This window comes from Neophocaena asiaeorientalis, unplaced genomic scaffold, assembly GCF_003031525.2.
Source record: "Neophocaena asiaeorientalis asiaeorientalis breed wild unplaced genomic scaffold, Neophocaena_asiaeorientalis_V1.1 scaffold30, whole genome shotgun sequence".
NCBI lineage: Eukaryota > Metazoa > Chordata > Mammalia > Artiodactyla > Phocoenidae > Neophocaena > Neophocaena asiaeorientalis.
Genome location: NW_020174923.1, coordinates 13899095 through 13915394, shown reverse-complemented (window position 1 = coordinate 13915394; position 16300 = coordinate 13899095). Strand labels below are relative to the sequence as shown.

General features: G+C 37.7%; 1 protein-coding gene across 1 annotated transcript in view; it reads right to left on the bottom strand.

Moving 5' to 3' along the window:
- Nucleotides 1-1089: 1089 nt before the first annotated feature.
- SMURF2 (SMAD specific E3 ubiquitin protein ligase 2) overlaps nucleotides 1090-16300 on the bottom strand; it is a gene marked incomplete at its 5' end in the record, with an annotated part of 117056 nt that continues 101845 nt past the window's right edge. Inside the window, 7 exons of the mRNA XM_024760645.1 lie at nucleotides 1090-4438; nucleotides 4774-4849; nucleotides 6103-6304; nucleotides 8584-8704; nucleotides 11920-12057; nucleotides 12942-13120; nucleotides 14899-15013. Coding sequence (XP_024616413.1) covers nucleotides 4339-4438; nucleotides 4774-4849; nucleotides 6103-6304; nucleotides 8584-8704; nucleotides 11920-12057; nucleotides 12942-13120; nucleotides 14899-15013 — 931 coding nt within the window. The remainder of the gene's footprint in view (nucleotides 4439-4773; nucleotides 4850-6102; nucleotides 6305-8583; nucleotides 8705-11919; nucleotides 12058-12941; nucleotides 13121-14898; nucleotides 15014-16300) is intronic.

The window sequence follows — 16300 nt, the reverse complement described above, 5'->3', positions numbered from 1 at the left end:
GTTCAGTTTTTTAACAACCATCCAAAGCTAATCCCTAAAGCTAGTACAGAGCTGGACACATAGTAGGAGCACAGCATGTGTAGGAGCACAGCAGATAATTTGCTGAGTGGACAAAGAACAAGTCACATTTAGGGCACATACCTTTTAATGAAATATATCTTTAAAAAATCTGATCTGTCTAGTTTTCTAAGAATATTAACATAGGGATTTAACCCTTTTTCTGTATAATTACCTCAGTTCTGCTATGCATATACTACAATAAGCATTTGGGATATAAAGTACAAATAAATGCAGTGGGTGCAAAGGTTAACATTCATTATAATGAAAGGACAAATCTTTCAGGTCACCACAGAGCAGAAAAATGTCACATATTGCTCAAACTTTTGGGTAATTTATAGGTGATAATACTAAATCTTTACTAAAAATTTATAAATTTTAGATCACAACCAATTGTAAACTGGCAATGCGAGGCAAAGCAAAAAACTACATTGCAAAAGGATGTAAAAAGTGGACCCCATGCCTGCTTTTGGAACTTTAACACACCACTGCTTCCACTGCATCTCCCAGACATTCCTCTCTGTATGGCCTGTGCTGTGGAGAGACTTACATGGACTATTCTTGACGAAAAAACATCGTATCCAGTTCTTTTTCCACCCACATATTTAGCTGGACTTTAATCCACTATATTTATAGAATTGTGAATCACGACCCAAGAAGTCATGGCTTCTTGGAAAAATATAACTGACTTCTGCGTTTCATTTTGAGGATTCTACTGCTCAACACCAAGGTAGCAAATGAGGCCCCAGTCATAGCTCTGCCCTCCAGAGCCTGTGACAGTTGTTACAGGCCATTGCCCACCAAGAGCCACTGCCAACCTAAGGATGTGCCATGGCAGGAGAAAACAAGCACCTTCCCTGCTCAACCTGGAGACAGAAAGGGGGTCCTGAGCCCTCTGAGGCTCTACCACGTGACAAAGGCATCAACTAAGGAAGGCCCATGAATCTTAAACTTCACATTTTATGGCTCGTATGCTGTCACTCTTATAGACCCAATCAAATTTCTTCAAAACAATTCATTGTAAACTCAATATTCTTTAAAAACTTTGATGCTGTGACAGTGCAAACAGCATTCATTTTATTGCTCAACTTCGGCATGGGCACATACATAGTTAATTCTTAAAAACCATTTATACAGATGTTATTGATAAAGCTCATGTAACAACTGAGTGAAAATACAAAGAATATCAAAGCTAAAACACTCTGTAATAAATACAATGAAAATGATAAAACTTTGTTTTTAAAGTCAGTTTGAGAGAAGGAAGAATATTACATTAAGTGAACTAATTACATCTAGAAACAAAACAACTCAGCATTTGGTACAATCATCATCCTAATGTAAGTACATTAAATACTACAAATGGCACCCATTGACTGTGCTGCAGCCTAAAGACAGAAGCAGGAGGAGCTGCTCTATGAAACTGTAAAGATGTCTGGAACAATCTCTTAACTCCCATCAATGCAATCAGCTCGATGCACCAGAAGTTCAAGCAGACTTAGTGTTGTAAAATAAAGCAAACTACCTTGTATTTAAAAGAAAGGAAACTTGTGCTCTGGAGTGTAATTACAAGGGAAAAAAGACTTGGTAAAAACAAAACCCATTCAGGGCAACAAACTATGTGCAAAACAAAATGTACACTATACACAGCACTATTTAAAAACTCTTTACACCAAAGAAGTAAGACCCTCAGAAACAAAACTCACCTCTGTATTGCATATGAGCTCTACAAAGTAACCATTGTTCGTAAGTATTCATGATAGAAAGGCAATGTATGGAAACATGACATCACAAATCTGAAATAAAACTAGAGGAAGGATTAGAAAAAACCCAGCTGAGAGGGACATGTGGAAATAAATATTCACATTACACATGAGGTGCAAGTCCAAGGTTCAATGATACATTGGCACGTTTTGTTTGCTTAGCACCTATTTGGAAGTGATCAGGTAACATAACTTTGAAAATGAAATCTAAATCATCCTGTTCTTATAAATTATGTTGGTGATACCATAGACTGTAAGGGAGGGTAATTTCTTTCTTTTAAAGCTCTATTAAGTCATTATTATAAAATTAAGAAGGCACTCAAAAAGCGATGGTATTTGCCTGCTCTATATTGTACATTAGCATGAGAGTAGCATTTCATTATTACCGCATCCGTCAGTGATGATTTCTCTGAAGCGTTCATCGTGTACTTACTATTACTGAAAGATTATAATAGGCACAGTTACACTGCGCTAGTGCTTCCATATATGAGAGAGATGGACCTGCAACCAATAAGGTACTATCGTGAAAGCTGAAAACTACTGATGATCAAACAGTATGTTTTAAGATGTTCTTCGGTACTACTAAGAATGCAGTAGGAAAACAAAGTGGGAAGAAAAAGGTCAGCATAAGCACATCGCCACTACACAAGTTACGACTGTAACCAGCTTGTATGGCTGCCAAATTTGGCTGAATGAATGAAATAAATTTAAATACTTAGAAACGACAGGAGTAGTTCTCAACTTTTTTTAAGCAGCAAATTTTCCACCTCTTATTCTACCCATCCCCCCACCCCTCCTAGCCCCCATGAAAGCTTACGTGGAATTCCAATGTATATAAAAGAGAAAAATCGGAGCTGCTCTGGGTAAACAGGGGTGGGGAGTTGGAGGCCCCTGCTCAAGTACCAGCTACGTTTCTTCTCCCTCTTTCTTTGTCCCTCCTCTCTTAACCATTACTTCTGAGGCACCTCTGAGGAGCCCCTTGGCTCCAAGAACACAGACTGAAAACCAATCCATCAAACGAAAGAACACAAGGGGCTTATTCACTTGATAATTAAGCTGCAAAATTTAAACAAAGCTATCTCATCAAAATTGCTATTCTTGATTTCACAACAATGTAAAAAAAAAATAGTGCAGATTTCTGATATTTGAATTTAAAAATCCACCCATGATTTCAGATTTTTCCAATCTCTCACTCCAGAACTGTGGTTGCCTTCTGGGTCATGCAACATGCCACACACCTTGAAAGCTAAATATGGATATTTCAAAATCAAATGCTGATCTTCACCACCAAGCGAACTGGGATTCCCTTACCTCCAAAATCACTCTTCAGACGGAAAGTATTGTCTGTGACAGAGTCAGAATCACTTATTAGTAATCACATCCCTGCCCCACCACCCCACTTGATTTTAGGTAAAAGCAGGGTTTTCTAAGCTTGCTAAATAATCTTTAGAGCAAAATTTTTCCTTTTCGTAATTTTATCTGATTAAAATATGAGCAGCTAAACAGAGATTCAGGATGGTTTACTTGATAGAAACTTACCATAATTAAAACGTAATATAAGTTAGGTGCACTTGTCACAGGAGACTTTGGTTTATAGAAATAGTATATATATATCAAAGATAAGCTGACCCAATAAAAGAATGAAAATCCAATCCCATCCACATGATCTGAGTAGCTATAAAAATGCAGTATTTCCATTTAAGATGCAAAGTAAATGCAAAATACCCGATCATATTCATTCAAGATAAAAAATTAAGATTTTTTTTAAAGTCTCTTAAAAACAGGGAGCCCCTGAATGCATCTTATTGTAGCAAATAAGCTACTAAGTTCAGACTAAATGGTTGCATTAAGAATTGGACAACCAAAATTATATAGCTGTATTCCATGGAATTCATGCTTGAAAAATATAAAAAAAGACTCACTTAGGCTAGGTTGAAACATATAATGCTTTTAAAATAGAATGCTTTGCTATAGAAAAATGTAATTAAACATGTAAATGGCTTAACTTTTTAAAGATTCTTTTATAGCCAATTGTTTACAAAGTTAGAATAATTCAAAATAATTTTATTTTATTTTTTTTACAAAGAGCAAGTACAGGAGCTGTTCAAAATCATGTATTCAACCAAAATGAAATGTGACTTGTACCGACTGCTGAAGTTGTCTTGATGTTTGATAGAGTTGAAATCTGTGAAGCGATTTGAATAGATTACCTTTTATAAAAATAGTAGTAGTCTTTAAGTGTAGAATACTGCCTAACTCTGGAAATGTAGGAAAAGTCAGCATTCTTTAGGTTCAAGATATTAATTTTAAATAGCAGCTGAATGTGGCCTCATGGCAAAGCATAAAGACCTTTTTTTCCTTGAAAAGGAATTTCAGAATTGTCCTTTCCCCTCACAGTATCCTAAAATTTTTTTTAAAAAGGGGGGTGCATTTTCCTGTATGTCAGCGTTCCTTGAAACTCTGCTGAAAGGAGGCTGTCAGTCAGGGTATAAATAGAGTCCTGGGTAAATCCTTGAAGTTGTCATTCCACAGCAAATCCACATGTTTCTTCAATGGCTGTTAGCAGCTTTTCATATAACTTTTCATAGCTTTCATAGGCCGGAATGTCTATTCGATTGAAGCTGTAATTAAGCAAATCAGATTTTACACAGTTCATGCAAAACAGTTCAACTGACCTAGCAAGTGTATACTAATTCGTTTACCCTAATACAGCCACATTACTCTTTGTGTCACATAGAAAATGACAAGAAAAAGGTTATATTTCTCTCAAGTAGAGATTATTGCTTTGGGGTTTTCCTATCAATTTCTGGATAATCTTAATTCACTTAAAAGGAATGATAAGCAACTCTTTTAAGGGTCCATTTAGTAATAAGAACAACAAACGAAATGTCAAATCTGTTTGGAACTAACAGCTACATACATGGAATGAGGGACAAAAGCTACAGAAATAACTTACCAAGTGTGGGCTTTTGGCAGGTTGTTAGTGCAGGCATCAATCTGGTGTATGGTAAAGAGTCGTGGGCCTGCAGCACCTGCAAAGGAAGCAAATGAGGGTCAGACCACTGTGGGTGCACATATTAGTCTCCAGAATCTCAGGATAAAACTGGTATGTAAACCACAGGGTCGAGGGATAGGAGGGTACTAGTGACTCCATATAAGCTGCCAAAGGGCAGCAGGAAAACAGTCTGGGTTTTAAAAGCCGGAATTGACCTTGGATAAGGCTGGATTCCTTAATCTGCTAGCATTTCAATTTGAGAAAAAGTTCAGGATTGAAATCCTTTGCCAACTTCTATCTTCTACAGAAAATCAGTGTCCCCAAAAAAGAAGTAAATGGGCAAATCCAAGATCCAATACATATATACACATTCAAAAAGATGACAACCTAATGCAAATTTAAGTTTCACAACTCAACCTTCACTGAGAGCAGATTAGCGTCTATAGAATAAATTCCAGGTAACATAAGGCACCCCATACAAAAGTTTGTAGAAATACAACTTTACTTTATTCATCTGGGTAGTCTGATAATGATGAGTTCTCCAAATAGGGAATGCAAGCATGACTCAAGTATGCTTTCCCAATGGATTTTTGATATATGGACTATGGGCAACACTGTTGAATTATGTACCAGTCTTGCTTCGTACACCCTCAGTCATCACCAGCAGCAGCAGTTGTGAAAATAAAGAGCTTCAGAGGTAAAGGAAGCAACTGCCACCCAGTGAGGCACCACGATCATGAGCAATATACCAACTCCTCCCAAAATTAAACAGCTATTCCATGGACAACAATTCTTAAAAACGGAATACGGCTGTAAAATGGTCTGATGCCATGCATTAATTAAAGTGCTCTGACCAAACAAATGACTTCCACGACTCATGCTGCCTCTTTCTGTTAAAAGAATAAAAAAGTAGGGGGGAGAGGCATCCCAAGTGGGTAAATGTTTGCCAGGTTGAGATGTGAACATGGAAGCAGACAGACTTCCCCTACAGGAATGTGCAACAGAATTTAAAAGCAAGGAGACCAGAAAAGAAAAGGCAGAGCATCGACACATATGGTCTCTAACATGCAGCACTCACTACAGTCACAGAGAACCCAGCAGAAAATGCTCTTGGGAGGGAACAAAGGAAAGAGAAGAAGGTATCAAGACATGAGAGTTACAGATAAGAACCAGAGTGAAAAGAGAATCTGTATGTAAGCACATGTTTGTACACCATCTATGTACACCAAATATTGACCCCCTGCCCCCAATTATTAGATGCCACATCGTCTGTCCCTCTGGCTTTCTTACCTTGTAAAGCTTTGAAGCCCTGCAGAGGCACTCGGGATGAGCCTGTCACAAACTGAAGTAAGCGTGCTCGTCGCTCTTCATCAAAAAACTCCACAGCCTTCCAAAACCACCTGACAACGTTGCTGTCTGGTGTACAGTGCTTTAACCGGGTGTTTACCTTCCAGTCACTCACATCTATCTTTCCAAGTCCACAAATAATGAGCTGTTAAAATATTGCACAAATAATGAGCCAATGGAAACCCAACCTAAGCCAAAAATTCCTTAAAATAGAACTTTAGATTCGCAGAGTTGGCTTTCATATGGTGTTCTTAATTGAGGGTAGGCATGAGAACCATCTGGAAAGTTTTTCAAAATATATACACTAGGTCCTATGCTCAGAGATTTTAATTCTGTGAATCTGGGTGAATTAGGATCCGTATTTTTTAAAAAGTTCCATGAGTACCTAGTCACTGCAGGTTCCCTACCCAGGATCTGAGAACCACCACTGTGATGGACATAAGATGAAAAGTTCCATAACTTCACAGAATTCTAAAAAAATTTTTAATGGACAGAAACTAGACTCAGAGTAAATACAGTTTATATGTGCCTTCCTTAAGACTTGCATCTATTATTCGGGTTTCAACACTTATTAGCTTTGGGATTCTGGGCAGTTCAGTTCACTTCCCTTGGCCACAGTCTCCTCTGCTGTAATATGCCAGTAACATCTGTTTCGTTACATCCTGCGAAAGCAACCAACACTGCACAGGAACTCAAGAAGTTGTGTTGAATAAGTGATACAATCTGCTTAAAGTTGGACCAAAGTATGAAATATATGAATGCACTGATAATAGAGCTCTGCTTGGCATCCTGACGCAGGCTCAGTATAGACGAGGTGTATCAAAATCACTTTCATATTATTAATACTCACACCTCCCTAGGGTCCAAGACTGACTCATCCTACTGATGTGTCTATAACACTCAATTATGATAGTGTAGTGTAACACATAATGTAACCTGCACATCCTGTATTTCGTAACTATATTAACCTAGTCTAACACTAATTATATACATATACTTTTGTAAAAAGCCTAACTTCATTAGCAGTACAAAGTATATAACAAACCCTAACGTTACTGAATAAAACCTGCAACAGAGCTTCTGTAGCGTCTGAAAAAATGACTGGCCACTGCCACACTAACAGGTAGTAGGTGTCCGAGCAGGGTTACAGAAGTGCCCATGACCACAGACGGTACCTCCCTAAATTCTTTTCTTTAGAGGAGTGGTAGTTTTAAAGCCAAATTCCTTATTCATTGTATGAACAGATAAAAATGCATCGTATTTCAACTTTACTGCCATTCCTGCTATGTTTTCTTCCACCTTCTGACTACGTCCTTCTGGTCATTTCACTACAGAATAGTCCAATCAAAAAAGGAATGGGGATGGTAGTAAGTCAAGCCAATCTTTTTAGACTTGTTTGCTAACAGGTCTGTTAACAGATTTAGTTAGAAAGGATGCTGAAGTTAATGAATAAAATCATGTTTTAAATTATGTACCGACTTTAAATATTTATGCTATCCCTAGCCACTAATTAAATTTGGAACCTCAGGTAGAATAAAACCTCATTGTTTTTTCAAAGTAGTTCAGTAGAAACTGAGATGTATTTGTTAAAGGTCTTAATTATAACACCAGCCCTATGGTGCTTTAAGGACTAGTTTTAGAATAAAAAATGCTTAACTGTTTATTATAGTTACTATTAGTAATGAATGTTTCCAAGGAGACTGAGGTTGTTGAGACGGAGTTTAACCTAAGTGTTTCAATTATTTCCTCTACGTTTTTGTCTATCAACTGCCTTTTTTTTTTTTTTTTTTTGCGGTACGCGGGCCTCTCACTGTTGTGGCCTCTCCCGTCGCGGAGCACAGGCTCCGGCCGCGCAGGCTCAGCGGCCATGGCTCATGGGTCCAGCCGCTCCGCGGCATGTGGGATCTTCCCCAACCGGGGCACGAACCCACGTCCCCTGCATCGACAGGCGGACTCTCAACCACTGCGCCACCAGGGAAGCCCCTCAACTGCTTTCTTACAAAGCTTAATGTAAATCCAATTAAGCCTAGGCTTTTATTCCAGATAAATGTCAATATGGTGGAGACCAATTAATAAAGTTTTATTTAACTAAATCAATACCCACTTAACTAGGGAATAGAAAACAACACTGGAAGAACATACACAGAAGACATGAAATCTATTAAACGCATGAACGGAAAATATGGAAAAATAAATTAACAATAGTCACAATATAAGAGAGACTGGCTACTTGTAAAATTTCCAAAACATGAAAGGCTTTTCCAAAAGCAGGAAAGACTTTTCCTGTGAACTAGAATTCTCACAGCATCACATCATAAAACTTCAAAAGCACCAGAAATACAGCTTTCCTCTAAAACTAAGTAACAGAAAACTCCCAAACTTTCTTTGTTATACTAGATGATGTCATGACATTAATACACTGACCTCTAACTCCTTCTCATCAAATGTCTTCAGCAGATGCTGTGGAATTACTTCATTAAATCCTTTCTGCAGGGCCAGGAATTGTGCCTCAATTCCTCGTAAAAATCTCCAGTTCACATAGAGTCTGGAAACATCGGACAGGGGTTTCATATGATCAAATATATTCAGGTTTGGTAATTATTATGAATCTCTAGTACTTTAGCAACGTTGCACTTTACAAGCATCTAGCATTAAGAATTTAGTCTAAAATCTAAAAGAACCTCAGGTTACTGAAGGTATAGATGGATCCTGAGCTGTGAGGCAGTTCACCATAAATTAAAAAGCGGTAACCTTCCACCAACAAAAGCAGCATCAATACAGCAACTCTTCACATCAGAAAAAGTCCTATTAAACTGGAAGTTGGATAGAGAGTAGATGAGTCTGAAGTTAAAATGAGAATAAAATGTCTTTCTCAACTTCTGGCATGCACGCTGATAACCAGGAAAACCCATTCAACCAAAAATGACTATTTTTCTGGTTTCACTTGAAAATATAATCTGAACGTGTAGGGTGTTTTCTTTATATTTTGTGGGTTGTATATGGGGGAAGAAGAGGTAAAGAGAATCCCCATATCCAAAATGAGAAGAAACAGTAAAAGCCAATAGCAAGCACTTTTTGACTAAATACTCATTTTTCCCTATAAGCTTTAAAAGCCCTGGAAGATGTAATTTTAGCAACAAATGTACACTAAACTACATCTCTTGTGTAGCTCTACTTACGCCTTTGATTTGGACTTATAATTTATACAAGAATTTTTTTTTTTTTAATCTATCTTCCCAGGAAAAGCTCTCCATCTCACAAATCTCAGAACTACTCATACTCCCAATTTGCCAGTATTTCCTTTTCTAAACTTGGAGAAATAGTTCTCTACTTTAAGAAATAAGTTACTTAATATTAATGATATCCTTTGGGGGACCTCATTTTTTGTTTGTTTAAGGGGACAGCAAAACTACACACCTGTAAAAAGGTTTTCTTTGTCATTTTAAAATTTTCAGAACTATTTTTGTAAACTATTTATTTATTTTTGGCTGTGTTGGGTCTTCTTTGCTGTGCGCAGGCTTTCTCTAGCTACGGTGAGCAGGGGCTACTCTTCATTGCAGTGCGCGGGCTTCTCATTGCAGTGGCTTCTCTTGCTGCGGAGCATGGGCTCTAGGCACATGGGCTTCAGTAGTTGCAGCATGCGGGCTCAGAAGTTGCGGCTCATGGGTCCTAGAGCGCAGGCTCAGTAGTTGTGGCACGTGGGCTTAGTTGCTCCATGGCATGTGGGATCTTCCTGGACCAGGGCTCGAACCCATGTCCCCTGCATTGGCAGGCGGATTCTTAACCACTGCACCACCAGGAAAGTCCCTCAAAACTGTATTTGGTAAGGGAAAATTACTGTGTGCTATAAACGTGACTGAATCCTAGAAAGTGAGCAGCCCACACTAGGTCCTGGAAGTGAGACACTACTGAAATTCAGGAAATTCCCATTCATTCTTATTTTTTTTTTTTTTTTTTTTTGGCTGTGTCGCACAACATGGGGGATCTTAGTTCCCCGACCAGGGATTGAACCCCAAACCTGCGCCCCCAGCAGTGGAACTGCAGAGTCCCAACCACTGGACCACCGGGGAAGTCCCTCATTCTTCTTTTTTTAATTAGAAATGTAATACATGTTTGTTATTAAAAGAAAAATTTTATTTAAAAAAATCAAATATTAATGGGACTTCCCCAGTGGTCCAGTGGTTAAGACTCCGCGCTCCCACTGCAGGGGACACGGGTTCAATCCCTGGTCAGGGAACTAAGGTCCCGCATGCCGCATGGTGCGGCCTTAAAAAAAAAAAAAAAAAAAAAAAAAAAAATTAAACGTGGAGACAGAGTAAAATCTGAAAGTCCACTCTTTTATCCTCTTTTCCCTCTCTACTTCCAGGCCCGTCACCTCTACTCCCTCACCCTGGGCAAACATTTTATTTGGTAAGTGGCCTTCCTGAACATTTTCTGAGTATAAAACAATGCAGACTTTTTTCCTTCTAAGACTTGCCTTTTAAATGACAGCTTATGCAGAGTCTATCTTTCTTTAAATATCCACATAATATTCTGTTTAATGTATTTAATCATCCATTCTCTTTCTAAAAACATTTTAGCAGTTTTCAATTTTTTTACAAGTAGTATTTAGTTAAACATCCTTATTCATATTTCTTTAATCAGATATGTGTTTCCAAAGAATAGATTCCTAAAAAATGGAGCTGCATATGTGTTCTCATTTTGGTAGCTGTTATCAAACTGTTTTCCAAAAAAGCTATACCAGTATTCACAATCTATGAGACTGATGGGCCTCATCTATAAACTAGAAAATTTTAGCCAATAAGACCTGGGGACATATTCTGTACAAAAACATATAGCGTGAATGTTTCTATGTATATATGGTAAAGTTCAAACTCCTAAATTTGATTATCATAGTTTAATGTTTAGAAGAACTTTAGATACCATGAACCAAATGCTCTAACTCAACACTTCTAAATTCCTCAATCAACAGGTGATTTCATAAAACTTAAAGAACATTTCCTTGTATTTCTTTTATAAGAAATATATTTCTTATATAAATCCACAATGTGCTTATTTATAAATAGGATAAGTCCTAGTGATACAGCACAAAAGTGCTTCTGTACAGCTAGCTGTGGTAGCTACGTTACACGTGACGCCACGAACCGTGTTTCCTGGTATGTGTGCCTTTGTACAGCCCCTCCTCCACACCAAACCTGGGCTGGCATGTGACTCGCTTTAACCAAAAGAATACAGCAGAGGTGATGTTGGCCAGTTCCAGGCTCAGGCCTTAAAAAGATCCAACAACTGCTTTTGTGCTCTGGGAAACCAGCCATGCCATAAGAAGTCTGGCTATTGTGCTAGAGAGAGAGGCCATGGTGAGAATGAGGGGCCTCTGATACCACATGGGGATAACCAAAGAGCCCAGCCAACAGTGAGAACTAAGCCCCAGACCCAGTGTCCATTCCAGCTAGCCCACAGCCATTCGAGCCACCCTCGGTGAGGCATCAGATATGTGAGTGAAGAGGCCTTCTTAACATTTCCATCCCAGCTGACACCACATGGAGGAGAAGTGTGCTGTCCCTGTTGTCCTCGATCTAAATTTCTGACCCACAGGATTGTGAGAAATAATAAAATGGTGGTTGTTTCTAAGCCACTAAATTCTGCAGAAGCCTATTTTGTAGCAATAAGTAACACTACCTAAACACATAAATGTTTTTCTGTACCGCCATTCTAGAACATTAAAACAAGTCTCTGGCTTAAGAACACAGAAGTGTTTACCTGACATATTCTTTTTTATTTTCTTCAGTAACAGGGATACTCTTGCCATTTGGTTTAAGTTCATGCTGAATAATTTCACCATAGGCATTATGTTCGACACAGAAGGTATGGTCCAAAACACCTGTGATGTCATTCTCACTAGGAAGGGAAGACAGGGAAAGACACTTCATTGGAAAATCTAAAATACAGATATTGTACATGTATTAATTGGTGAGACAAAACTAAGGTAGTTTTATGACATGCAAACATAGGGTTAGATTCCTTTTATTAGTTCTTATGCCACCATACCTCCTAGTTTTGGGGCAGAAAAGTCAAAGAGCTTTAACCTTCATAAACACCAGGAACATTTTCCTTCCTGAGTAATGAGAAAGCCCTGGAAAACGGGGGTCTACACAGGGAAAACTCAGTAATGTTTGGCTTTCAGGTAAGAAGCCCTACTTGAGTCTGGGTAACCCAAGTGACTAAACACCTGAGTATCCCCACTGAGAAAGCTACTCGTGTACTTGGTAAAAATAACCATGGCCAGTGTATCTTCACAAACGAATGACACCCCCCAAAACAGAACTGATTCTTACAAATACCCTCTTTTTTTTTTTTTTTTTTGCGGTATGAGGGCCTCTCACTGTTGTGGCCTCTCCCGTTGAGGAGCACAGGCTCCGGACGCGCAGGCTCAGCGGCCATGGCTCATGGGCCCAGCCGCTCCGCAGCACGTGGGATCTTCCTGGACCGGGGCACGAACCCGTGTCCCCTGCATCGGCAGGCGGACTCTCAACCACTGCGCCACCAGGGAAGCCCCACAAATACCCTTTTTAAAGTATGTTTTCAACAGCCACCACTTAAGCAGGAATATCTTATTCTAACATGCAGGATGGAAACAACTTGCACCGTGTTGAGGAAATCATTATGTGTAAGTACTTTTAAAAATCATTTTTTATATTTCAAAAAAAGTACATCCATTTTGAAACATATATCTTTTTTAAAAGCTCAGATTCTAAATATAACGAACAAGACTCAATACATACAGTATCCACACTAAACTGTTATGAAGATCTGGATCAACTAACTCCATGTCATCCAAGGTAATGGACTTCCCAAGCAACTGTTTATAAAAAGGCAATGTGAAACCACCATCAATATAATGTCCATGAAACACAGCCATTCCCATTATTCGTCCAACGAAGTGGAAATATGATAAATGTTCCTGAAATTGAGAAGAGTTTACATAAATACTCAAGGTAGATACTATCCAGGGAATTTTTAATAAAAATTAAATATTTAAGCAATGGTAATTTTTTAAATAAACAGTAAGTATCAACTTATACTCCAGTTTATAACTATTTAAATGGAATAGGTTATCCTATCAAAGCCCAGTAATCATTAGGGAGAGTCTCTATAGATACTATACTTTGCTATAAAATATTACAGCAGAGCCAGTGCCCCTCTCAAAGGGTAGTCATTCTGTAAAGTTTATCCTCAGAAATTAAGCCCAAACTACAGTCCCTCTGCAGCTTCATTAAATCACCTGCAGATCCTGTTCTCTTCCTCTCCTCCCATCTCCTGCTAAGCCCCTTATAATCCTGGCTCTGTCATGGGAAAAAAGCTTTCAATTCTATACCTCCCTCTTCCTTTGACCTAACCAGAAACTGAACTTCAAAACATCATAGATTTAAGGGGACAGATTTCATGTCTAACTTGGACTAGAGTCCTGATTCTGCCAGCTACTAGCTATGTATACTTGGGCAAATTACTTAGCCCCTGTGGAACTAATTTTCCATACCTGGAAAAATGACGGTAATAATAGTATCTAAAAAGGGGCTCTGTGAGTAGTAAAATGAGGTGATGAAGCCCAAGGCACTGGACCTGGCATATGGTAAATGCTCAACAAACGTGAGCTATCATTACTACAGTGGCAGTAATGAGCTCTCCAAGTAGAACCTTCACCTAAAAATCTTCCCTTTATAAAGAATACCCTGCAATGAATCTAACATGCCTACCATGTTTAGACAGATTTGGTCTTTTAGGATGTACTGTTTTATTAGTTGGATGTTTGTATTTTCAACTTCTTTTACTTCTCTAATAATCTTTAAGCTAATCTTTAAGCCTCCCTTTTATCTTAAAAATAGTTTTTTTCTTTTTAAAAAGCAATACCTGTTCACTACAAAATAGTTAGAAAATATAGACAAGAAAAAAAAATGCCCATAGTCTAACACCCAGAGATAACCACTACCAGTATTGTAGAGCCTTTCAATGTTTACACATATACATGTTTACCAAAATTTGCTTCATACTATTATTCTGTAATCTTCTTTTCACTTAATATATTACAAATACCATCTTTACATGTTATTAACTATTATCCCACAACATCATTTTAGTGGCTGTATAATATAACCTTGTATGGAAAGATAACAGAAATAATATAAAAACAAATTAATAACAGCTGCTAACTCTTGTTGAGTGCTTAATAATATGTAATAGGGCTAATAATGTATAGCACTGTGCTAAATACTTAATGTGCAGGGTCTCATTTAACTGTCACAACCCCTCTCTCAGGTCCAAACTATATTTATTATTATTAGCAATGATAAAATTGAGGCTTAAGTCAATGAAGGTCACAAAGCTAGTTAGTAATGGGACAAGGATATGAACTCATGTCTTTCTAATTCCAGAGTCTATGCTCTTAACCATGTCATTCTGCTTCATGTCATAATTTAATCAACCCCCTCTTAATGGACAGCAATGTTGTTTCCACTTGGGGCTACTATAAACAGTGATGCAGTAAACCTCCCTGTGCCCAAACTGTTGCACATATCCACGATCATTTACTTGAGAACATTTTCTAAAAGAGGACTTGCCAAGTCCAAGGATGTGACTTGGACAAAGACAGTAATCCTATGTCATAAACTACACTGACATTTAAAGATTAAAAAACATTGTAGGTCGTAACTTAATTTGTATCATTATAACCACCAATCATACCGGATTAACTGCAGAATCAGGATTGATCTGCAATGTATAGATATCATCTCTTGAATACTGGAAGAGGCCATAGTAAGGATTCAACATTTCATGTGACAAGAGATATAACCACTCCCTAAAAAATAAGATATGCCAAAGGAATTTTTTGTTAATGAATACATCTTTACTAAGATACACTATTAATCATGTTAGCAAGAAGTTTTTAATAAAACAAAGCACTAACTAGTTATATAAAATCACATTAGAAAAGTCTACCATTCCCCAAAAGCAAATGAAAATTCTTGTTTTATTGAAGTCACTTCTCACTCAATTTTGGGTAATTTTATGACATTTTAACATCAGAGAATCTAAGGATAATATCCAGAAGTACCAACTACTCATTAGATGCTGCAGCCCAGTGGTCTGTTACTTTTAATTGCTAAACAAATGTGTAATTCATAATAAGTATAAAATAAAGGGAAGAATATGGTATTATTTCAAAACATCCATGTGGTCCATCTATAGCACCCTGGTCCTCTCCAATCATGGCAGATTTATACTAGTTTATACAGATATATAACATTAATTTACTCTTACTTTCGGACAAGGGTATGTTTTATTGTTGATATTGTTTTAGTAAGAAAATTTCATTATCCATCTTCATTATCTTTTTTGTGTAAACCCTAAAATACACCATGATAAAAATGTAAGTGGTGAGAAACTGCAAGGCATTTGGTACAGGTGGGAACACAAGGGCAAAGCTGCATTTTCTGGGTATGTTCCATACCACTTCTTGGTTTCAAGCATACAACGGTGTTTTTAAAACCTCATAATAAACAGTACTATCAACTTAAGCTTATTAAATCATTTATATTTTTCAAAGTATGAAAGACAACTTGTTATTCATCTTGGTGAAACTGAAATAAAATGACTAGTCTAGGCTTTAAGGAGATGTCATTCTAGTCTCAACTGTCATTCCTCAGCTAGGAAAGGCACATAAATGATATATTCTGATATTATGGATTAAACAGATGGAATAATATATTTTTAGGAAATGCAGTGAAACACTATTAAAGTAGTTAAAGGAAAATATTTCAAAGTCCTATCATTTGACGGAGTCTAAATCAAATCACTACGTTTAATATTGGGTTGGCCAAAAAGTTCGTTCAAACAAACTTTTTGGCCAACACCGTACTTGAAAACTGTAGAGATTAAAAAGAAAAAGTGAGGTCTCCACATAAGCAACCTTCCCACCTAATGTGTCCTGTATGTTTTTTATGCATGTATGTGTTTCTTATTTTATTTTATTTTTTTTTTTTTTTTGGCGGTAAGTGGGCCTCTCACTGTTGTGGCCTCTCCCCTTGCGAAGCACAGGCTCCGGATGCGCAGGCTCAGCGGCCATGGCTCACGGGCCCAGCCGCTC